The 25,550-nt window shown below is 42.5% G+C and overlaps 1 protein-coding gene across 18 annotated transcripts in view; it reads left to right on the top strand.

The window, feature by feature from the left end:
* Positions 1–25,550, top strand: part of FHL1 (four and a half LIM domains 1) — a 93,639-nt gene that overhangs the window by 59,760 nt on the left and 8,329 nt on the right. For 3 of the 18 annotated variants that reach the window (XM_074277878.1, XM_074277883.1, XM_074277874.1), the window contains one exon: positions 24,631–24,826. The exons of 12 other annotated variants lie outside the window; for them this stretch is intronic. Coding sequence is in view for 1 of the 6 variants with exons in the window: in XM_074277868.1 (XP_074133969.1) it covers positions 15,001–15,022 (22 nt within the window). In the remaining 5 variants the exon portion in view is untranslated. Of the gene's footprint in view, positions 1–5,484; positions 5,608–14,859; positions 15,023–16,911; positions 17,077–17,304; positions 17,404–24,630; positions 24,827–25,550 lie in introns of those variants that run through there. 3 more of the 18 variants (XM_074277876.1, XM_074277886.1, XM_074277868.1) reach the window with 3 other exon arrangements.

Below are 25,550 nucleotides of genomic sequence, written 5' to 3'. Positions count from 1 at the left end.
GGAAAGATAAAAAGATTCTTTTTTTAAAAATTAATTTTACAATTATAATTTTTTTGACAGTACATATGCATGGGTAAATTTTTTTTTACAACATTATCCCTTGTACTCACTTCTTTTCCTAATTTTCTCCTCTCTCCCTCTACTCCCTCCCCTAGATGATAGGCAATCCCATACATGTTAAATGTGTTACAGTATATCCTAGATACAATATATCTATGTAAAGCCAAATTTCTTGTTGCACAATAAGAATTGGATTCCAAAGGTAAAAGTAACCTGGGTAGAAAGACAATAGTGCAAACAGTTTACACTCAATTCCCCGTGTTCCTTCTCTGGGTGTAGCTGTTTCTGCCCATCATTGATCAACTGGAACTGAATTAGATCTTATTTATGGTGAAGATCAGAATATATCTTCATACAATATTGTTGTTGAAGTGTATAATGATCTCCTGGTTCTGCTCATTTCACTCAGCATCAGTTGATGTAAGTCTCTCCAAGCCTCTCTGTATTCCTCCTGCTGGTCATTTCTTACAGAACAATAATCTTCCATAACATTCATATACCATAATTTACCCAACCATTCTCCAATTGATGGACATCCGTTCATTTTCCAGTTTCTAATCACTACAGAAAGGGTTGGCACACACAGGTCCCTTTCCCTTCTTTAGTATCTCCTTGGGATATAAGCCCAGTAGTAGTACTGCTGGGTCAAAGGGTATGCACAGTTTGATAACTTTTTGGGTATAGTTCCAAATTGCTCTCCAGAATGGTTGGATTCTTTCACAACTCCACCAACAATGTATCAGTGCCCCAGTTTTCCTGCACCCCCTCCAACATTCATCATTATTTTTTCCTGTCATCTTAGCCAATCTGACAGGTGTGTAGTGGAAGATAAAAAGATTCTAACCCAGTTTTTGTTGAGTTTTTTTTTTTCAAATGGCAAAACACAACTTTTCCACCGAAATTTATCCAAATTAACCAAATAAATTTATTTAATTTGGTTTTATTTGTTTCTGAAACTATTGTTAATTAGACAAAGAATTTTTGCAAAATTAACTCAGTTGATCTTGATCTCACTGTTTTTTGACTCAAAAGTCTTCCTTCTCTTTTAATTTTGTTGTTTCTCATCTTCTAAGATGAGAATTGTGAGATTACACAAAGTAGAGGAGAAATCTTGATCCTCATATTCTGGATCAAGATTTCTCCTCTACTTTGTGTAATCTCATCTGCCAATTTGCATGAATCTTAATGTTTTTAAAATGAAAGTCAATCATGTTTAATATATAAAGAATTATTTGCCATCTAGAGGATGAAGTAGGGGGAAGGGAGGGAAAAATTTGGAAGGTTTTACAAGAATCAATGTTGAAAAATTATCCATGCATATGTTTTGAAATAAAAAACAGTAATAAAAAATAAAGAAAAATAGAACAAAAAGAAAGTTAGACTTCTCTAAAATCTGCCCCATTCTTTTTGGGGCTGTCACATTGGTTATAGAGCATAAGCTCCTTGAGGGAAGGAACTCTCTTTTTGTTGTCTTTCTGTCCTTGGCAACTAGCTCAGTGACTGCCATAGCATTTATTAAGACTTGTTGGATGGATTGATTGACAAAAAGCAGGCTGGAGAGACCTTGTTCCAACATTTAATGAAGAATAGATGTGATCCTGAAGCATCTTTGTTCACAGGATTGTAATGATTTATGGTCTCCAAGCCCTTACCCTCAACCCCCACCTCCCCAAATGAATTCTGAAAATGTTTGCTATGAGATAAATTACTTTTTCCTTTCTCATTTCCTAGATATGGAAACTGAGACATAGCAAATGACAGGTACTGTCTAGCCGAGCATGTCAGTGACAACCGGAATTAGGCAAGGACACCAATTTCCCAACTTTAATAAACCATATTGACTTTTAATTGTCTTTAAAAAAAAAAGAGTTACCAACAGGCAAGAAAAGACATTTTTTTGGGAACATAGATGTTTGTCTCTTCTGCTTTGAAACATTGGGGAGTGGGAGAAAGGTCAGAGGATGACTTTAATATTCTAATATTGATATAGGAGCAGCGTCTGCCAGAATGATATGAACTAAGAATATGGTGTTTTTCCAGCTTGTCGTTTTAAGGTCAGACCTCTGACTCAGAGCTGTGTGCTCAAATAGCAGCATGCATAGGTGATGTGCTGCCAGGAGAAGGACCTGGACTGGCTGGGCCTGTTCTTGTTGGTCCATTAAAATCCCCAGGTGAGGAGACACCAATTTCAGTAGTTTGAGAAGATAACATAGATCTAACCTGAAAATGAAATCCTATATTGTTATAGCTTCAACTTGGTCAGCCAAGGGCCCTTTTGCAAGGTGAGGGACTGATATTGGGCTGCTTTGGTTTGGTGGGTGTGGTTGAAGGGACATCTCACCTAAGCAGACAGATGTGTGACGCTCCTCTTAGGAATCAGTGATTTGGGGATTTCTACAGAACATCTTGTTTCAGCAGCACTCCTCTTCCTGTTTTCTCTTGACTTACAAGGCCTCTGCTTCAAGTTAAGCCTTCATTGCCTCTCCCTGAGGCAGTCTCCTGGGTCTCCTGACTTATCTCTTGCTGATCCATCAATCATATTGATGCCTCTATGAACAAGTATGATCGTGTCACTAGCATCCTTTGTAAGATGTGGCCTCACGTAGTCCCAGCTGAAGCAGGTTGCCACTGTCCCACTTCCTTCTTTTTGTGGTGGGTGGGGCCAGTCCCCGAGGTGCCTCCTCATAGATGAAGAAGGGAGGAAGAAAAAGGGAGCATTTCAAAGGTGGAGCATATTTCATGGCAAAGTTTGATCTCCAGACTCCAGAGTAAACTTGGAACAGAAATGGGTTTTCCCACCAGGCAAGATAATTGGTATCCCCCTCTATTTTACCTTCCAACCTCTGCCCAGATTTTTTAGAATAGGGCTATAAAACCATGTCAGCCACTTAATTGACTAGGACTTATCAAGCACCTACTATGTGCCAGGTACTTTGGGAAGTTCTGACAATACAAAGAAAGGGGAAAAATCCAGTCTCGGCACTCAGGGATCTCAGGCTAATAGGGGAGATAAGATGCAAATTCCTATGTAGAAACAAACTATAGGCTAAATTGGGGGTAGTTTCGGAGGGAAAGCACTGAGATTAAGGAGGCCTGAGGATGGCTTCTTGGAGGACCTGGGATTTTAGCTAGGGCTTGAAGGAAGCTCTGTGTCCTTCACTCTCAATTTTTATTTTTATGTGGGTAAAAGACATATGTAGACAATAACCCAATGGCCTTTTCTCCACTGATTTCAGACCCACCCCAGTTACAAGAAGGGTCGGTACATCTGTTGTTGGTGTCAAGTCTCCAAATTTTAGGCATAACTTCAATGAACTAAGCAACCCTGTTTGCCTGGACTTCTAAGGAAACAATAAGGAGCTCCCCTACAACTATTTTGGGCACACGGCAGGGAGGAAGATGGCAGTCAGTGGGGCCCAGTAGCATGTGCAGTGACAGGCAGCTGAGCTTCCTTGTTTCTTCCCACTCTGTGGACAGCTGGTCTCTTAATGGGCTGCCCCCTTGGCCTGCAGCTTTGTGTCGGCCCCGACCAAGAAGCCTTTATTCTTTTCTTGCTCCTTTAATCAGCTGAAAAGCTGTCTAATGAGCCAAAACCTGGGTGAATTGGATAATTATTGGGGACATTTTCAGTTGCTTCTGAAGGCTAGATCTCTGGTACTTCAGATATCCAACTGGCTATCTCAAAGCTATTTGACAAAATGGCAAAGGTTCCTTTGGGGAAGGACGTCCTGACCAAGTCCAGAGATCTTAGGTTGCTTCTTGAACAGAGGATTACCTCTTGATTCTTTACAAGAGTAGGGGCAGGGATGACTTCTTCCCTTCTTCCCTGTTGACATTTTGTTTCAAGCCTCAGCTCTAAACTGAGTGGCTCGGGGTCCCACTGAGGAAGCCCTGGTGTGTGCGATCTGGGGCACAGGGCAGTCAGCACATTGCCACTTGAGGACAATACCATCCGGAACTTCTGTCCGTCTCCTACGCCCAAGTTAGAGCCAGTAATTCGGGGTCATTGTGGTGAGACTACTTTGTCTTCAGTGAAAAACCTTGTTAATTTCTCCTTTAAATGTTCTGACGAACTTGATTTTGTAACTGAGTCTTTCTGAAAGGAGCATGTATAAGAGAGGGTTGCTAGGGGGCTCCTTAATGTAAATTAGGAATAATGGGCTTTAAGCTTCAGAAGAGAGAGAACTGAGATTGAGGGAGAAAGGAATGACTGTTGGAAAGAAAAAGCTAATCATATGTTTTGGGGGTAGGAAAGGTGAAGCATGGTGTGTCTCTGTAATCTCTCCTCTGTCCACTGCCAGGCCAGGGAGAAGAAAAAAGCAGATTTGATAAAAAGAAGCTAAAACTTATAGAATCTTAAAGCTGGAAGTTGATCTCAGAGACCAATTTTAAATCCTTTCCCCTGGTTTTATAGGTGAGGAAACCGAGGTACTCAGAAGTGAGGTATTTGGCCCGAGTTGGCAGCAGAGCCAATGTTAGAACCCAGGTATGCTAAATCTTAGGCTCCCGTTTTTTCCCACCGTGCTGTATGCTGTTGCTAATTACTTCATCAATGGTTTCTAGGAGAGGCCAGCCACAAGGCTTCTTTCTTTCTGAGGCTAGCGTACCTGTGGTTGCAGCTGCAATGGGGGGGGGGGCTCTCCCTGCTTTTTTTGGATGAGAAATTGGCCAAACTAAGGTCTGGAGCTGTGAGTGTGTGTTCCTCCAAGGGATTAAGGCCATTGGAAAGCTTGTTTCTATGAACAAAGCCACATTAAGGAGCCATTCAGAATTGCCCCAAGAAAGAAAAGGAGGTTTGTGGGCTCTGTCACTTCCACGCTGTCAATTTTCTCATGATTCAGAGTCTGAATCAAAGGGGTCATTATTAAAGCTGAGAGAAGGGGCACCTAACTGAAGGCAGGTGCTTTAGAAACACTTGTTAGATTAGTGGAGCTGAAAATGGAGCAGCTGGAGATTGGAGGGGAGGGAGAGAGACAGAGAGGAAGGGAGAAGAGAGACAGAAAAGGAAAGGAGAGGGGGAAAGGAAGGGAAGAGGGGCAGAAAAGTGGAGAGCAGAGGAGAGACAGGGAGGAAGGAGAAAGAAGGGGAAGGAGAGGGGGGAGAGACAGGGAGGAAAGAGAGACAGAGGGGGAGGGGAGAGAGACAGGAGAGACAAGGGGGAGAGAGGAAGGAGAGAGATAGGGGGAGAGAGGAAGGAGAGAGAGATAGGGGGAGAGAAAGAAAGAGAGGGAGGGAGGCAAAAAGAAGGAAAGAGAGACAGAGAGAGACAGACCTCCTGGGGGCTACTGGGAGAGCAGGCTGCCCCTAGGACAGCTGAAATTCAAGGAGGGCAGACTTGATTGCCAACTTGAAGTCCAGTGATGTGAGCCCCAAGCCAAGTATCGGGGACATGAAACAGAGCAACTGGAACATGAAGTCCAGCATGGAGAACATGAGAAGGGGATTTTGCAGCCGTAGGAACAGAAGCCAGCCCAGGGCACCTTAAAAGACTTGACCAGATTCTTCCCAGGAGATGAGCCCCAACTCTTCCTCTCCCTGTTTGAGCAAGTAATCTTTGTGGAGTTGGGAAGCTGGGTGTGGGCTGCTGGGTAATCATATGAATTCAGTACCCAGATAAACTGAGGCTGAAGCTGCCAAAGTATATACACTTAATCCAAATAAGGCCAGTGTTTCTTATGATATCTTTAATGACACAGGGTTCAAAAGATTAAGTAGAACATTTGTCATTTTGAAAACAAAATTCAAACCTTATAACCCAACCTGACGAATCCATGGCAAAATTTAGAGCAAGGTTAAGACATTGGAATTTTAAATCTGTGGGTAAGCTAAGAGCTAGCAAGTTGGATTGCTTTTAAAAACATTTTACTAATACCCTTATGTTCATTAGGGTTATTACAATCATATTGCTATTAATTTTTCCTTTCTCTACTCCTGAATTCTCCCTGGTAACAACTGAAAATGATCTTTTCAACCTTTCCCCAATTGGTGGTCACCTCTTTTCTTTCTGTCCCTGACTTGCTTATGCAATGGTGATTGAAAGGCTATAAACATTGAGTAGACTATATTAAATGGTTCCAAATTATTTTCTTTATCCCTTTTAGAATCATAAAATTTGCTGAGAAAATCATAGACTTTTTTGTTGGGGGGGGGGGAGGCTCAGAGAGCATCTATTCTATTCTCTTTTAGTATAAGGGAACAGACCCAGAGAGAAGCAATAATTTGTATCAAGTTAGCCTCAGAAGTGTAGTCAATAGCCAGGCAGGTACTGGAAGGCTGCTGACTGGCTGGAGCAGAGTGGAACTTACTTGGTGATCTCTTGCATGTGGCTGTAAAGTTCCCAACTCCCTAGAGGTTAAGAAAGGAAGGGAGACGAATCCAGAAGAAAGAAAGAGAAAGGCAGGGACTGTGATCAGAAGAGAGAAGAGGAGACCCAAGATAAGGAGCTCAGCCTTGGTTAGGAAGACCCAGTTTCCTCCCAAAGCGATGGCTTTCCAAGTGTGCTCCACAATGCCAGGAAGTGGGTAGTGTGGATTTGTGATTAGTAAGAGCCTGGCTGACTGACTTTTGACCTTGAGTAGGAGAAACTTGTGTGCATGATCATGGTAGCTCATGTTTGTGTCTTGCTCACCTCTCAAACTTGAGAATAGAAGTGTGGTACCGTGGAAGGAATGCTGCATTTGGAGTGAAAGGATCTGAATTTGAATTGTGGCTCTGGGTAACTGGCTATGTCGCCATTCCCCTCAGCCTCAGTTTCCTCATGTAAAATAAAGGGGTTGGATGTGATGATTTGGGAGGTCCCTTCCGACTCTTTACCTAGGGTCCTATGATTTTTAATGTCTTCTAGTTTGAAAGCTGGGATCTTATGGTCCTGCGTGGAGGCAGGTATTCTTCCAGTTTTACAGGGAATTCTTTCTCTTAGATTGAGGAAGGGGAAGTGTTTTTTGGCCTGTGGATTACGGGGCTGGCTTGTGGTGATTGACCCCATTTAGGGTTGTCTTTGCAAAGATGCTGGAATGGTTTGCCATTTCCTTTTCCAGCTCATTTTACAGATGGGGAAACCGTTATATTGGATTAAATGATCTGCCCGGGGACACACAGCTAGTTGGCGTCTTGAGGCCAAATTTGAACTTGGGTCTTTCTGACTTCAGGGTCAGTCTCACTGTGGACCTCCCACTCAGATAGTTCTCATTATCCAGTTGAGCACTCTCACTGTTCTCTGCACCACATTGTTCCTGAGGGAAAGTGAGTATGGAGCAGTGACTCAGGAATATGTTTCATGAAGAGTAGTCCTGCAAAGGGGAGGACACTTTGGTGTTCATCCTGTTCTCAAACCAGATGGGACAGTGAAAGTCTGTGTGAAATAGAGATGATTGAACATTAAAATTCCAGAACCCAACTTGATATATATCCTGTGGCTAGAATCAAAGCTCTATTAAAAGAATTTATTGGCACCTGCTTCAAATAATAGCAGCTCTTGCTTGATGGAAAGGTTTTTTGGCAAGTTGCCTTGGATGAAGAGTCAGAGCCAAAAAGGGTATTTGTGACACCAGGTGGGATGTACAAGTTTAGTGTCTTACCCTTTAGACAGAGGAATTCATGTTCCTTTTTCGAGAGACTGCTTAATAGCTTAGGAAATGGACAAGGGACATCTGCCACAGCCTGTATGGATGACCTGGGTATTTTTAGCTAGGGTGTAGTCGACCCTTCTAGAACATTTCAGGCTGATGTTAATATTAAGTATACACTGAAAAGATGGTTTTCTAAATGACCCTTGGTGTTATCGATGTGAACCTTCAGTAGCCAGAAATTAGGGACACAAAGGAGAAAGTGAGGAGAACTGTGTATATTTTCATGTTGCTTTACAATTTATAAAATACTTTGTTTACAACACTCCTGTGAGTTGGATAGTGCAGTCTTTCCTCAGGAAATCAGAGGTCTAAAGATGTGAGATGATTTGCCCATTGCCACGGAGGGGGGGGGAAGGTGAGCGGCACCCACAGTGGTAGCAGAGTATCGTGGTAAGAGAACTTGATTTGGAGACAAAGGGCCTGGATTCAAATTACTTGCCTGTGTTGTTACTGTTAGTTCCCTATGTGTCTCAGACAAGCAACCCTCTTTATTTCTGTGGGCCTTAGTTTCCTCCTTCTCCTAATAATGATGAGATGAGTTAGACTCGATAGCATCTGAGGTCCCTTTCCATTCTAAACTGGGGACTCCCATAAGCAGAATATCATGTATAGCTCCGGCACATTGTGGCTTTACCTTCAACCCGTTAGACATGTATGGGCAATTTTTTTTAAGGAATTGTAAACCATTTTTTGGGACCAGAACCTGTTTGTAAGTAGGGAACTAACTGCCTCTGGGAACTTGTGGGTCTTTTAGTTGTCACTCAGTCAACAACATCTTTTGAGTAATTGAGTCCAACTGCAAAATTAAGGGATGGAGTCATGTACTATGATATGGTGTGATTCAGCCTTGTGTTTTCCAGAGTATTTTTCTCACCCCTAAGTGTTCCCTACCAAAAAAGGTCTACATAGCTTTCACCCTCTCCTATTTCTGTCAATGTGTAGGTCAGGAAGGGGCCCTTCTTTTCCATCAGTCAGGATTTGCTTGTACACTGACTGTACAGGACACATACAGAACAGCAGTCAGTAATGGACCCTGGGTGAAAGACGATGAGGGCAAAGGGGGATTTTAGAAAACTTCATTTAAATGTTCAGCATACTTAGTACCCCTCCATTTCTGATAGGTAATGCCGATGACTAGGAACAGATTTGAATGGCCTCATTCCTCCAAGCTGGTTGTTCTTTCCCCACATTGAAGACTAGAGTTGTTCCAAGGTAGAAGAAATAGCCCAGCGGAGACCTCGAAATATTCTGCTAGAGGCAGCTAACTAGAAAGCAGCATTGTTTGCATCACGGATCAGATCCTTTCAAAATTGCAAACTTGAGAAAAAACAGAATATAAGGACAGAAGTTGAAGGGAAAAAAGTACAGAGACAAAAAAGAGATGTAAAAGGAAAAATAAAATATAAATATAGACTCCAAGGCAAAGGAAAATGAAGACCTGATGAAATTGAGAAGAGGGGAAGTATAAATCTTTGTCATATTTTAAGTGTTAAAATTCTATTCATCTGTTCCTCCCATCTAGTGGTGATATTTCTGGTTTGCTTCTATGTTACCCTGTGTATGATTCTAAACCCCCTTTGAATCTTGGTGGCTCCTGGCATTCACTGGGTCCACCTGTTGTGGATATTTCAGACCTCTGATTGATGTTTGAAGGCTGAAGGTTCTAATACCCTCTTTTATAGTTTGTATACATTTCCACCAAAGATCAGCAACTGGCTACTGTCCTTTAGAGAAAAGAATATTTAATAAAAGATTTAGTAGTGGTTTTTCTCTATCCATGTTTTTGTTTTGAAGGTGAATTATTTTAGGGAGACTATTTCAACTAGGAGTGTTACCCACTATCAAAGTATTTGATGGCCTGGCTTCTTGATGGGATTTGTGAATTACACAATTTAGATTTATTCAAGACACATCATCAAGACAGCTCTGTAGTTGGTGCACAGAAGTATGCAAAGCCAAAACAAGTTGTTCTGGAGTTAAGGTAAAAAGAGTTGTCTCTGCTGAGAGTAGAATGTTTCTTAGCTTTTATCAAGGTGTTTTCCAATGTCATGAAAGATATTTAAATGTAGCTACTGTAAGAAAGGATGTGTTTTAATTCATCTTAACTTATCTCCCATATTATTGACAGACAGAAGGGAGAGGGGTTTCTATATAGAGTCTAGAAAGGGGATCCAATAATCCAGGACAATCCAGCGTTGTCCAAGGCAGGGCTTCTTAAACTTTTTCCACCTGTGACCCCTTTTTTCCCTGAGAAATTTTTACACAAGTCCAGGTAAATATATATATATATATATATATATATATATATATATATATATATATATATATATATATATATACAGATCAAACATTTACCGATAATCATAATTTTGCCACCCTCAAACACATATGGGTGGCAAACCACGGTTTAAGAAGCCGGGGTCCGAGGGAAAGAAAGAAGACTGTACGTGGTAGATAAAATACTCCTATCACCAAGAAAAGTTTTTTCCATTGCGAACAATAGGAAATTGGAGGGTCCTTTCTCCCTTCTTCACCTGATTCTCCTTTTTCACATACATCCTGTTACCTCTACTAGGAGATGGGGTCTTTGCGTTCCCCGGGAGATTGAAATCAGATTCATCGGTTCAGAAGAAAAGTATATCCCAGTGATCTTGAACATGTCATCATGGGAGGGAAGGTGAGGTTGCAGATTTTGAGATTAAAGAGGAGGGAACTGGGAGTGAAGCTATAGGTCAGAGTGTCAACAGCCCTGGGGGAGACCAGTGATTGAGGAGCAGCACATATGAGCTGGAAATGGAGTTTTCACCCTTCCATCTTCCTTCATGTATTTGGTCTTGTTTGTTTTGTTTTTACTTTGAAGGAAATCAAGCTTGAATGAGATGAATTGGTCCTAATGAGAATGACCAATTCCAAGTATGTAGAGAGGGAAGAAGAAGGGAAATCGAACTGAACCAGCAGGAAGGAAGCACTAAACTGCTCTTCTGGGATGACCATTAGTAAATAAGGAGGTTTTTCTCAGGAGGAGAAAAAAGAGCAAATGAATTAACAGGCATGAGGCCAAGTACTAGACAGAGAGAAAGATAAAGGTGAAAGAAAAATCCCCAAAGACATTGTATTGTTCACCTTTTGTTCAGGGCCACTGGGAATGTCCAAAAAGTATCTAAGCATTTTTTCAACCCTTGGATCTTGTGTTGCTAACGTAGAAGGGGAACCAGAAGCTGGGATGTCAACTGGGAACTCTGGAGATGCGGGCCAAGTGGGCCACTGAATTCACTGTGTTTGACTCTTAGGCCTGCATAGTCCTGGATGTTTGGAGTTTGATCCTCCCAGTGGTGCTTGTGAGGTCACAGACTTTGGAAAGATTCCCCATAGCAGAACTGTAATGTGACCTCACTATACGACACTATCTGTCAGAGAGAAGTCAGAGCTGCATCTTGGATTGTTCCTCCTCACCCTGGATGAGGAAGGGCATTGTTTTCTGAGGCTCCAGACAACCCTCTTTATAATCTAGTGGTCAATGTAGTGAAATGGTAGGATGTTGACAGTGAGCTAATGTTGCTTCCAGGCAAGTTGACACAAGAGCAAACGAAGGGTTTTTTTCTATCTAGGATTAATATCTATGAAGCATTATGAATCGAGGGGGGCAGATTATTCTGAAGGACATCAGGGCTGAAAAACTGGAGAGATTCCTGGAGTGCTTCCACAAAACACCAAGGAAGTAGCTTTGCCATTGAAATCAGTGGCTGGTTCTTTGTTATGGAGTTGACTTGGAGTCTGAATGCAAGAGGTGATGCTTCAGATTCTGTGTCTCAGTGAAAAGTGCACAAAGATGTGGACAAACCCACTATATCAAGGAGAGAAATGTGACTTTACCTCTCTTCCTGAGAGTTCACGTCTGAAAATGCAAAGGCCCTGCCTTTCTTATCTTGGGAAAAGAAGAGTTTGATAATTGTGGCAATTGGCAGCAATTGGGGTAGGTCAGTTGTTAACTTCAAGCAGAGGCCATGAATCATGTCTTTTTCAAAGAGCCATAGTTATCTAATAGGTGTGACTTGTAAGACCAAGCAAATTCATTTACTCTGAGGGCGGGCTCACTTTGGATATGATCAACTCCCTTGTGGTTGGAGAGTATCAGGCTATCAGGAATACTTGTGGTTTATGGAACAACACAGCTATACTCTTAGTGGATGTTGGATGGAGAGGAAAAGAGCCTTGAAGTGGCAGTGAGAAGACCTGTGTTCTATTTCTGTCTCTGCCAAGGGTTTCCCAGCTGTAACCTTGGGAAAGTGTAGACTCGCCAACTATTCAAGGACTGGGGTGATTCTGTAGTCCTACTGTACACAAAGAAGGCTCTTTCTGCTGTATCCTTAACTCTTAGTTATTTAGCCTCAAGATAACATGCCTTATAAGGAGGCAGCCCATTTCACATGGGGTTGTTCTTGTTGTCAGGAACTTTTTCTTTGTTTTCGCTCTACTTCCATTCAGCCTTCTTCCTCGATATTCTGAGATCAAATGAGTCACCACTCCTTCTGGGCCTTGGATCCTCCCTCTGTAAAATGAAAGGGTTGGATTAGATGCCATCTCTGGGCTCTTCTGACTCTGATCTTCCATGATATATGAGCTTCATGCAGGTGAGAAGCCTAATTTTCCTCCATTTTGTCCTTCTTTCATCTACCTTATCTGTTTGGGGTACTTTTAAAGACAAAGCATGCTGTACTTAAAGAAGGTACTTTACTGACTTGCAGCTTAAAATGGAAAATTGGCTCCTACGTGAAAACAGTTTTGGCATCTTAAAGTTTAGAACATCAGAGGGGCGTCTTGAAAGCTGTTGGTTACATGTAAAGACGTATATCTTGCTGAGAGCTAAAATGAAGCACTTGAGAGGCTAATTTTCCAATTTATAGAAGACTCAGAGCACAGAAGCAGATAACTCTCATACCAGATGAAAGAACTAGGCTTCCAAAGGATCTCAATGGTCTGGCTGAATCAAATGAGATGCAGTTCAAGAGGGGTCTATCTATATAAAGTTCTACCACGTAGAACTTTCTAAGTGTAAGATGTGGAAAAAGAAAGATACAACAGTTTGTATGCAAAAGTCAGTTCCAGACAAGGGGCTCCCTAGAAGACTGATGCAAATTGAGACTGCTGTAAGAGATTGCAATATCCGTGCTGAGAAAGGGCCTCTTCTACTGTCTTGGTCCAACCATTTTTGGAATGGCTTGGTCAGTTTTGGATGCTCTAACTTAAGAAGGCTGTCAGTGAGCCACAGCATATTCAGAATGGCAGCTAGTTAAGGTCTCGGGTCCACATCATAGGAGAAATGATTGAAGAAACAAGGGGTTTAGCACAGACAGAAAAGACTTCAGGTACTTGAAAAGCTATTGTCATGGAGAAGAGGGGTGATTTTGTTCAGTTTGGCCTCGGTGACTATGGTAGATATTGCAAGGAGGCATATTTAGGCTTTCTTCCAATTAGAGCTGTCCCAAAGTGAAGTGGGCTGCCTTGGGAGGCGGGGTCATTCCCCTGCCCCCCATCAGTGGTTTCTAAGTAGAGACTGAAAGATCAGTGGGAATGCTGATTATTTTTTCAGATATGGGTTAGATCAGATGAACTCTGAGGGCCTTTCTGATTGGGAAATGACAGGATTTTATGTGGAGGATGGATTAGAGAATCTGGACACAAGGGGACTAATCTGGAAACCTAGGTAGGAGGCTAGTTAGTAGCTCAATTGAGAGGCAAGGAGGACCTGAACTAGAGTAGTAACCATGGAACTAGAGAGGGAGGACAGTCATGAGAGATGTAGACAAGACTTGACAACTGGTTAGGTATGGGGGGGGGGGGCTTCCATACTTTGGACTCTCTATACTCTGATAAAGTCCCTATTGTTATTCTAAATTTAGCTTTCAAGTTTCCAAGAATTCATTCATTCATTTGGGTAACATTTGTTAAGCAACTGCTCCGTACAGTTGTGACCAAACTCGGCACTGAGAAGAGATGAGCAAATGAACCTCTCTCTCTTTCGAGGAGGTGGGGTCTTATGGGTGTCATACAATGGATGTTCTCTTCGACTGTTGATAGCTTTGTTTTACTAAACCAATTTTTCCCACTTTCTTTTTGATGCTTTGTTAGAAAGTTCTCTGACTCGGAAAGGGGAAGAGGAGATATTCAGAAATAAAGGCGTCGCAAAGACAAAAGAAATCCATTTTTAAAACTGCTGTATGAGATATACTTAGGGGATATAGAAAAATAAAATGACCTCAATTTGCTGACAATCTAATAGATAGTTCCCCATTCTGGTATTCCAGGATTTGGTGAGCAAGGTCCTCATACCTATTGTATGACTTGATTTTTGTAGCATTTGGTCAGCTTGCTTTTCCCAATTCCCATTTTTAATCTGCTCTTGGCCTCTTGATCACTGTATTGTCTGCCTTCTAGACTTTCTGGATCTGACCACAATTGCACACAGCCTTCCATGTATATACCCTGGTGTTGTTAATATGCGGGGAGAAGAAGGCTTTTTGCTTTAGTTCTAAGCTATGGCCTGAAAAACTCAATTTTGAGGTGGCTTAAAAAAAATCCCACTCCACGCCGCTGAAATCTTCACCAGAAGAGCTTCATTTTGTTTGTTTGAGACCCTGTGTTATACCTACAGCACATTCCCCCTTTGATGATCTGCTTTAAGGGATACTTCAGGACTTGGGCTTTTTCTGTGGATGGAGCTTTTCCCATATTGGGCTTTTCTTTCCATGCTCTGATATCTATAGTAGGCAGGCTATAAGTTTCAGCATCTATAATCTCAATAGTTCTATTGTCTAAAACTTAAGCAATGTATTTTACTAGCTAGAATTGAATTTATATACTAGAATCATTTTGAACAAAAATAGTATTATTTCTGTGGAGTAGAGAGAGCTGAATACTTTGGATCTATAAAGCAAATGAATAAGGCTGGCTTAGCAATGAACTATGCCCAGGCCAAGGCCAGATGTCCCTCCAGGAGAGGGATGGCTTTCTCTGTAGCCACTCCCGGCTTTGGAGCTAATTTGGATGCTGAGTAGTTCTCCAGGTATTTATATGTAGTGTTTGGTATTTTTACTGGATCCTATTCTTCTCCCTGGGATCACCTAAAATGGTAAGAATTTTCTAGTGGGATTAAGGTTGTGATCTCTTGGGAGGGGTGGGGACATCTGCTGTTAGTTATTTTTGTATTAATAGCCTCCCCTTAAATGTATGTTATCAAATGAGCCATATTCTTATCAGCTGAGATAGTGGCCACAGTGACCTGGGCACTGCCGGGGAAGTTGCTCTCCAAGGCATGGCTTCCCAGAAACACTCGGGTAAGGAAAGCCTGTGGTATTCTTTTATATGCTTTTTCTGATAATGATGATTTACAATGGAAAATGGACTTGACCGGCAAAAATTGGGGGATTGAACGATTGTAAGTTGATAGATCTTGTTACTGCCTGAGAGTTAGTAGCAATTAGGGAATTGTTATCAAACTAGCTAAGGTGGTAGGCTGTGTTGATAGAGATAGATGAGAGATTTCATTTCATCTTTCTCTCCCCAGGATTCAAAAATATTTGTTGAATCTATGAATTTCCAACATGCCATTGTGATAACAGATTTTTGCATTCATTCTAATCAAAAGATGTAGATGTCTCATAAAGCCAAGGGTATGGGTTCTTGCTGGTTTGTTTTTTTTTTTTTTGGGGGGGGTGACTTTCCAGTCTAGTTCTGTGTCTATTTTGACTTTTAAAACTTACTTTTCATGTTGAAGTTGATTGTAAACTTTCTAGAAAGGGGCTGGATTACGGAGGGGGACTCCCATCACAGGAATGGATGTTAGTGCCCTTATCCAGCAGAGACAGAGTTTCCACGGGACGATTAAGGGTCCATCCCGGTTTGTTGGATCTTTGGGTTTTTCCCCCTTAAGTCAGCCTGCTGTTTCTCCCCTTCCAGGATCAGCCTTTTGGGAGGATGCAGCTCTTCTGTGCCAATTTTTTTTTTTTTTTAAACTGAAAAAGCAACTTTCTGAGAACTAGAAGTCTAAGGGAGACAGTTGGATGACAAGGATTAAAGGAAAAGCGAGGAAATCTGCGCCATTTTCATAGTGTCACTTCTTTGTAATGTTTTAAGTTGCTATTCAATAACTCTTTAGGATAACTAGTTAAGATAGGATGCTTCTGAAAATTCTTTTGCTGCTGTTGTATAACCATCCTTCTTAGGCATTAAGAGTTAAGGCTTCCCTTATTCCTAGGTGCATAAAAGCAACGCTTTTTCTTACAAAGGAGCCACTCTTCAGACCCCAGGACCACATCCTTGAGATTGTGTTAATCAGCTAATATACACAGTCTTTGGGTGTGGAGAAATTACTCAGCTCTGACTTGCCCCTGGTACGCCTTGGGTGTTTGGTAATTGGTAGAGGAACATTTGATTTCACTTATTAATTAAATAGCTGAGTTATTAAATGCCAAAGTTGATTTAAAAGGTGACACATTTACAGCACGCCTTCATTTTGGGTTATAAATTATACTGGGTCCCCAAGTGTGACTGTGGCCTCTATAAATCCAGAAGGGCTAAGTACAGCTTGAAAGGGCTATTCATTCTTGGAGTAAATTGGATCAACTTGTATTCAACTCTCCTGTGAAATTGGGGGCGTGGGGGGAGAACTTATTTTAGGAAATAGAATTCCAGCTTTGTACTGAGAATATAAATTCAGAAACTGGATAGACTGGTGGGGAGGGGGGGGAGAGGATGCGGTGTGACCCTAAAGTAGGTGTGGTCTCCATGGGACAACTGTCTAACTTTTGTTAGTGGCTTCTTGTGAGTCTGTGCTTAAAATAGACCCTTGAGGATAAGAACAAGGGATTTGGGGGTAGTTGGACCCCATCCTCCACTTTGAGCTCTGACAGGCGAGTCATGAGGGCAAAGAAAGCAACCTCCCTAGCGGCCGGCCCACCCACCTCCCCACCCATTGGTATACAGTACAGCCATCAAATCCCTTTCAAAAGAGCTGTCCAGGGCTGACACACATGGTGGAGTTAATGGATTTGATAAAGGCAAAAGCAAAATGTTTCAGGCCTCTGGCTCCCCACTAAGTTTCTGCCCGTCATTACTGTCCCTTATGAATAATTTGGGGCAGTTATCTAGCCAGAGCACTGTGGTTGTCTGAATGGTTTTTGTTTTCTCTGACAGGTCCAGCTCTTCTTTCTCCTGAAATCCACCAACCCTTCCTCCCAAATAACCACAACCTCAGTGCATTTGGTGGGAGGGATTTCTTCAATGCTTTGTTTGAGAAGCAGTTGACCTTGGATTTAGAAAAGGACCCGTGGACCTGATTTTTTTATATGGGTTTATTAAGTCTCATCTAGTCTGATCCCTGAGCTAACAGGTGAGGAAACTGAGGCACAAGGGAGGAAGTGAGTTGGTTCAGCAGGGCTTGACCACCATTGACTAACAAAGGCAGATGGATATCTTTTGGGCTCAGCGCAGTGGGCTTGCTAGGTGTTAGGGGGGAAAGTTGAGGTTAGACACAGGCCTCGGAATTGTAAACACAAAAAGAACTTGGTAAAATTGAGAAGTGAACTTAGTCTATTTTCCTTTGTCCTCGCTTGTTCAGCAAACACCACACATTTATCAAGTTGCTAAAAACCCCCAACGGGGACCTGCAGAGGTGGATGTGACTGAACCACAACAACAACTGTGCATGTCTTGCTGGGTAGGTACTGGGGAGATGCCAGTGGCTTATGAGTTGGTGGAGGTGATTGGACATGTTCCCTGAGAAAATTAATCCCCTGCCAGTTCCTTTACTGTCTTCGTGAGCTTCCATTCTGGCTTCAGCTACTTTAGTATCTTTTTAAAATGCCGAAACAATTCAAAGGCATCAGTGATTAATGAAAGCTGAGGATGTGCCCCGTTCCCAGGGTATTTGTATCTTAAAAGGGGATTCTTTTAACATGGAAGCCAGAGTGTCACAGATATCTTAGAAGCCAGCTTAAGCAGAATCTTTGCCATTTAAAAATGCCCTTTTATGCTCTCCACAGCCAGAGAAAGAACTGTGGATGTGCATGCAAGGAGAAGCACACTATTTCCCTTTATTTATTTATTTATTTTTGGGTGGTTTTTCCCTTTTGTTCTGATTCTTCTCTTACAACATGAGTAACTTAAATATAAGTTTAACACGATTGCAAGTGGATAACCTCTATTGGATTGCTTGCCATCTTGGGGGGGGGCAAGCTAGAAAGAAGGGAGAGAAATTGTAAACACAAAATCTTATAAAATGAATATTGAAAACTATCTTTACATATAATTAGGAAAAATAAAATACTGTTTGCTAAATATGCATACACATATACACAGGAAAAATATCTCATTTTTAGTTTGGTACAGTGGAAATCTAGTTTGAGAACCTGAGGCTATATTGCAGTATATAACCCCTCTGGATCATAGTTTGCTCTTCTATAAAATGGTGGAGTTAGGCAGACTGATCTCTAAAGATGATACCTACCTTCAGCTCCCACTCACTCTAGCATCCAAAGCTGGGTGCTCCAGCATGCTCTATTGACTATGTTACCCCCCCACTGTGACCAAGTTGACTTTTCTTTTGTTCAGTTCACTCGAGAACTTATTTCTCTGTTGTATTAATGAATGCTAATGTATGATACTCTTATATCAAAACTTTTTTAAACTGTGGGTCATAACCCTATGTGGGGTCATGTAGTTGAATGTGGCGGTTGTGAAATTATGACTTACTATCAATTAATGTTTAATTAATTGATTAATTTAATTAATTTAATACCTATTTTATATACCTGTATGTCTGGGGTCGCATAACAACTTCTTGGGTTGTAAGTGGGAAAAAGTTTAAAAAGCCCTCTTTTAGATAACAAACCTATATTTAATAGGGATCTTCAGCGTTTTTAAATCACAGAATTTGAAAGCAGCCAAAGGAATAACTAGTAATATGAATGGTGGCAAGATCGTAGGGGAAATATTTATGAGGGAAGCAAAGAGGAAGAAGAGGTGTCAAAGCCCAGTGTATCTTAGTATCCCGATTAGTAAGAGCAGCTTTCGCTAAAAGGGAAGAAACTGGGAGCATGAGTCTTTGTGTTAGTGGGGCCCCACTGGTACCTTCCCATTTATGAGTCTGGTAGAATTAGTCTTGTGTATGATCACACCTAATCATAGGCAAAGAGCTATTCCATTTTTATTAAGTCTCCAGATACATTACTACTACTACTGCACAACTGCCCTTTTTATCGCCAGAAGTTTTAATATAATTGGTTGCCTATTTTCAGTAAATCAATGTAAATGCGCTTTCATTAGAGACCTATATTAGTTTTGGGTGTGAGTGGCACACTGATGTGGGCTATGGCAATTAGCAGACCAAAAATAACCTTCAGAAAATGATTTTTCCATTTCTATTCCCACTCGTTGGGCTCCTTGGAAGAAAGCGCATCATTAGAAAAACTGTAAACAGATTGATTATAAGAATTACATTTACATATTCATATTTGGGGTCACTTGAAATGGTATATGAGAAGATAAGCATGTGTGTGTGTGTGTGTGTGTGTGTGTGTGTGTGTGTGTGTGTGTGTGTGTTTTGGGGAAGTATTATATATCCATTTTCTAATCACAAGTCTAGTCTCCCAAAAGGAAGGATTTACCTGAAAAGTTATCTATTGTAATATGATTTGCATGCACACAATTCATTTGGAAGCTCCAACTTGTTTTAATTACAACATGTTGGATGTATTTCAGGAATTTGCTGAAAGAGGAAACTTTGTAGTTAAGTGAGGAATGTTATCTGTATAGCAGGAGGCGTTGAAAGAAATGCAGGCTGCCCTTCTGGAATAAGGGCCTGAGCAACTGGAGAGAAAAGTCAGTTCTAGCTCCAGCTGAATTCTAGTTTCCCAAACCCTGGAGATGGCTGTAGGAAATGATTCCAACAACTAAATTCGAAAGCCTTGCCATTGGGTCAGTTGGCTTTTTGAAGAACAGAGCCTTCGGGGGGAGTATTGATTCCCTAATAAAAGGCATCCCTAATCACTGGTAACATTTATGTAGCACTTTGCATACGTGAGACCCCTGGAGCCTTACAACCCTGCAAGGGAAATGCTCCAGCTATTATTAGCCCATCGAACAGATGAGGCCAAGGGAGGCTTAGCGGCTTGTCAGTGATGACCTGGCTAGTAAAAGTCAGAGAGAATTTGAACCCATGATCAAGTAAATTCTATCACTAAGCTCTGCTTCCTCCAAACAGGTAATGGGGGGGGGGGGGTTTGTGTGCAAATGTATACATGTGTGAGTGCTTTCACTGTATAGTAACTTTTTTGTAACGTAGAATTGCTAGAGCATTGAGGAGAAATCCTAGGGCTAGGAAGTGGCAGAGGCTGGAATCTGTATCTTCTTGTCTCAAAGGCTGGCCTTGTAGATTCACTATTCCAACCCTCAGGAACACAAGTGTGTGTGTTTTCCCCTTCCAAGGCTGGGCTCCTTGTCCAGGGACTTAAGTACTGGGCTTTAAGTTTACTGTAACAACACAGCGCCTCCATTTGTTTATTTAGTAAGCATTTGTCAAGTGGCTATTATTTTGTGCCAGGCTTTGAACTCTTGTTTCATGTCAATTTGGTAGAGTTTACACATCCCTGGCTTTAGCTCCTGCTTTTAGCCATTTTGATTCTGGTAATTTCTGTCAAGTTTCACAGTAAACACTCAGACTTTTCAGTTTTCCAGAATTTCATGTAGTGCTCTACTTTTAGGAGAAAGAAACTGAAGAAAAGGAGCTCATAGAATCACAGGCTTAGAATTGGAATAGATCTTAGAATGTATTTAAATCGCCCCTTTCCTTTTAGGAGAGACCAAGGCTTGGATAGGTCAAGTGACTAGACCGTTCTCTCCAGGTCGGTGACATAGGGAGCATTTAAACCCAGGTTCTGTGATTCTGAATGAAGTGTCTCTGTGTTGTCCAGATTAAGCATCATCTCTTCCACCTCCATGTTCACACGGGGCCCTCCACAGTGAGAAGTAGGTGGAAGTAACGAAAGCCCTGGGTCTTTTGTTTGGCAGAGAAAGTCAGTCATTGTTCAGAAGGCTCTATGTGTTTGGGCAGGAAATGAGATTCAGACATCAAAGATAAATTAAGACCAAAAAGAGCATCTGGTTAACCATCAGCCAAATAACTGAATCGGAGTGGTGCCATTTTCCTAGGTGTCCCTCGTCTTGGGAGTTGGGCGGTCAGTCGATTCTTAAGCACTGAGCTTTTCCCCTAACCCACTTCTCTCCTATGATAAAGATGAAGAAAGGAAATAGAGACTTATCAAAGGGAAACTTGGGCACTGTCGTCTCCCTCCCATTATGTTCATGTCGACTTTCTAGCGCGTCGTCCGTACAATTACTGAAGTTTGTGCACCGGGGGGAGGTTTTGTGTGATCACCTATGCCGCTGGTACTACTGCTAATGGATGTCTCGCAATGATCATCTCTCCCTTTGTAAAGATGGTCTGGAACAACTCTGGGTAGCGGCTGGACTTGGAAGTCAGTAAGAACCTGGGTTCAGGTCCTGCCTCTGACATTGACCATATGACTCTGAGCAAGTTTGTTTCCTCATCTAGAAGCCATCCAATTAAGCTCTTCCATTTTTACAGCTGAGGAAACTGAGGCACAGAATGATGAAATCATTTGCACAAGATCACCTGGGTAAGAACTGACAAGATCCGAATGAGGATTTTTTTTTTTTTTGGTTAAGCTCAAATAAGATACAGTGTAGAGTGTTTTGCAAATCTTAAAACATTCTATCAGTATCAGCTGTTATTAGCAATAACGATTAATCATCCTACTCATTGACTGGATGGAAACAGGGCAGAGGCATCTAATCTAACCTACGCCTGACCAAGAAGCCACCTCCGCTATCCCTAGGGAAGGGGAAGCCCGTGGCCTCTACAGGCAGCTAGTCCATTTTGAGGCAGCTTCGCCTCACGTCTCTTTAGTGCTTATGAACTCATGCATGCTTGACATGAGGCAGTTGGCTTTTGTGGTTACTTTGACTTAGTAATCGATAACATTTCTTTCTCCAGAGTTAATATATCTGAAAGTTTGGGCAAGGGGAGAGCTTCCCATTTCAGTTCGTATCATTACAGATTCTTTGGGGGATGCCTTTTCTCTACAGATTAAGCACTAGGGGACAAGAAAAGTGAGCTACAGAGAAGAGGGAAAATCAAGTCTTTCCCTTCTCCATTCTTTTACTTTTCTGGTGAAAGAAAAAGGCACTGCCTGAAGTTTCTGTGCTCAAATAACTCAACTTTGTCTGTCCCTTCTTTTCTCTGTCAAATGGTTTGTCCTAAGAGTATCGGAGTGACAGACTTTGGAGCGCTGCCTGTCATGGTGATTTCCTTTCTTCTTGAAACTCCTTAATCTCTGCCTGTCTTGGCTTATGATCATAGTTCATAAGATCCTAGAGCTTGAGCCAAAAGGGCCCTCTAGGGCCCTCTAGGCCGGTCCCTTCATTTTCCAGAGTTCTTCCCGTAAGGCCCAAAGAGATGAAATAGCTTGTCTAGGATAGCACAGGGAGGAAACAGCTGAGCCAGTGTTTCACATTAGGATCTCTGATGCCAAGGTCACTATTCTTTCACCTGCAACACGATGCTTCTCCACCGTGTTATTGCCCAGTTATGGTTGCCCAAGGCTTCTGGCTTAGTTGCTATGTGACTCTGAGCCTCAGTTTCCCTCCCCTGTTAAATGGCAGAATTGGACTACTTGAATACTTTGATGCCTCTGAGGTTTTATTGGCTCAGCCTCCCTCAGATCAAAAAGGGCTGAAAAGGAATTTCCAAAGTCGCCATTTCTAACCAGCTTGTTTCACAGATGAAGACGATGCAAGTAGGTGAAATAACTTGCCAGGGGACAGAATGACTTTTTATTGGAGCCAAGCGATGCAGTGAATAGATCACCGATCCTAATGTGTGGCAGACAGAGATTAGCTGTGTAACTCTGGGCAAGTCATTTGACCCGATGGCCTCCTCCCACAGAAACACAGGATCTAGTGCTTCTTTTTAATATCAGTTTGGTTTCCAAATATTTCCCTCTCCCTTCCAGACAGCCATCCCTTGTAAATGGCAAAAGTAGCAAATCCACTTGGCTCGCCCCCACCTCTGCTGTTTCCTCTTCTGGGGCATCATGAGAATGTCATGGTTTAGTTTGGTGGCTTGTTGCCGTTCTTTTCATTTTCAATCTCTCTCTCTCTCTCTCTCTCTCTCTCTCTCTCTCTCTCTCCCTCTCCCTCTCCCTCTCCCTCTCCCTCTCCCTCTCCCTCCCTCTCCCTCCCTCTCCCTCTCCCTCCCTCTCCCTCTCCCTCTCCCTCTCCCTCTCCCTCTCCCTCTCCCTCTCCCTCTCCCTCTCCCTCTCCCTCTCCCTCTCCCTCTCCCTCTCCCTCTCCCTCTCCCTCACACACACACACACACGGTGTATGTGGGACCTTTCTGTTTTTCAACCTCCTTGGGATCTATGTTTGCCAGGGAGAGTCTCCAGGTCAGAGGACATGTACATTGTAGTCACTTTTGGAACAATTACGCAAATTATTTCTTGGCAGAGTGATTGGATAAGTATGTGTGCAGCTGAGGTGAAATGGTGGAGGTCACGAATTGAGACAGTTCGGGAACAGGGAGGTCATCAGCGTGCCTAGAGTACATCGGCCATATACTGAAATTTCCACATGGTGAGGGCAGAAATGGAGACAAATTGGGAGGCAGATATTAAAGTTCTTGAGGATAAACAAACTGGAAGGCAGGATGGCTGCTCCAAGGGTTTGGATGGAGGGAGAGAACTTCAGAGGAGGGTCTAGAACACGCTCGTTCTCTCTCCTGGCCCGCTGGGCTAGGGGGGGCTGGGCGCACCCAGCCCTAGGTTGGGTGTCTTTAGACTTAAGTCAGTTTTTCATGAGTGCAAGATAGAACGAGAGAAGTTGGGGGGGGGAATAGGTCTTGGTTGCTGAAGAGGGACTGGCTGATTCAGTGGAGTTAGGGGGAGTAGAAAATGCAGACCAGGTAGTCTAAGGCAGAGCTGTAGGAAACAAGAGGCTGAGAAATAGCAGAACACTTGCAACCAGAGGTATGATGGGAGGGGGAGAAGGGAGAAGTCACTAGCTACTGGAATGAGCTAGTCCCACTTTACTAGGGCTTCTCCTCTTGAGGGTGATGTGGGGCCATTTTCTCTTCAAATGATGGGAAGCAGTGGACGGAGGCAGCAGGGAGAGCAGTTCCTAAATGTCCAGGCTGGCTCCTGGCCGTCGATTGCTTAGCTTCACATCCGGTGTCTTTTTTCTAACATTGCTTTCTTTTGTAATGGACACTTGTGTGCCCAAGTCAACTCCGTGAGAATTTACTAAAAGCAAAGGGTCCCTGTTGGGAAGCATGCCGTTCTGCTGGCGGGGAAACGTGTAGACGGCTCAGTTGTTACCCCAATATATGCAGAGTATACACTAACTTATTTAGAGCTTCAACAAAGTGGGAACATCGGGAATTGTCACCAGATCTCGGCCTTAAAAGGTAGGGGGAATCCCAAGAAACAAAGGTGGGCAGGGAAAGCATTTCACAAAATGGGGGACAGTTTCGGCAAAAAGGTGTATATAGAAAGGTGAAAAGTTGGGAGCCAGAGGCCAAAGGGGGTCAGTGGGAAGCCACCAGAATGTGTTAAGCAAGGGAGTGCCACAGTCATCATTATTATCTAACGACTATTCTTTCTAAAGACAACCAAAGAGAGAGAAATTAAAACGAGTCTCCTGCACTTCTTATTAATGGCTTAAAAAGGAAGACTAAGGGATTTTCCATTGTGAGCCAAGATGACGTGCGACAGGCTGTGGTTACTGACACTCACCTGACAAATTCACTTTTCCTGCCAAATGGTAGTTTAGAAATATTAATAATGTCTTCGATATTTGTTTTTCCCCACAGATTTGAATAAGGAACTCAGTGGCCGCAGTCTCGGTCTGTGGGACTTCATCCCACAAATGAATTTTTAAAAGTTTTCCCCTTTTTTCCCCACATGTGAAGATCCCTGGATATCAGCCCATGAATTTGGATCTTAATGTTGATTCTAGCACTTGCTAGCTTGAGGAGTTTTGGGCAAAGTCAGAATTTCTCTCAACAGGCAAGTGAAGGGGACTGGCCTCGATGACCCCAGAATTGGAGAGCTTATCTTTTTTTCCCCCTTCACACACAGCGTTAATGGAAAACTTCACACTATCATATCTTCAGAGTACATAGGCACTTAAGTCATTATGTCATTGTGTTTTCCCAAGAAACCTCATCAAAGAACCTCCCGGAATGGTCCAGGGTCCTCCCCCCCCCAAAAAAAAATCAAAAACCTTCACACTTAACACTCTCGAGGCCATTCTGAGGATTTGGCTCAATCCAAGATGCATAAAGGGCAATATTTTTATTCTCTTTGTAGGGAAAAGCTAAAATTGTAGCAATCTTCAAGAGTGTTATCAAAACTACTTGTACTTCTCCAAGAGAAATACTGAGAGCGGGCATTGGGTTGACTGTAGACGAGTGTCCTCGGCTACTTGCTTCATTTTGAAATTGTCTAGAACTGGGGGAACTCCTTTCACCATCGTGAAACAAATCATTAAACAAGGCTAGCATTTCCTTCCCCTTTGCCCCCATATAGAACCATGAAATGTGAAAAGCTACACCTCCATGTGGCCTGGCAGCTTTTCAAGGATTGCCATATATGGGAGGGAGTTTGGGCTTGTTCTGCTTATTTCCACAGGTAGAACTGGGAGCAAGGGGAAAAGATACAGGGAGGTGTGGTGTCTAAGAGTGGAACGGGGATCATTTTGTAGCGCAGAGCCCATGCGCAAACGGGTCCT

This window comes from Sminthopsis crassicaudata, chromosome X (genome assembly GCF_048593235.1).
Source record: "Sminthopsis crassicaudata isolate SCR6 chromosome X, ASM4859323v1, whole genome shotgun sequence".
NCBI lineage: Eukaryota > Metazoa > Chordata > Mammalia > Dasyuromorphia > Dasyuridae > Sminthopsis > Sminthopsis crassicaudata.
Note: the sequence above shows the minus strand (reverse complement) of the source record. Positions and strands in the feature narration are given on the sequence as shown.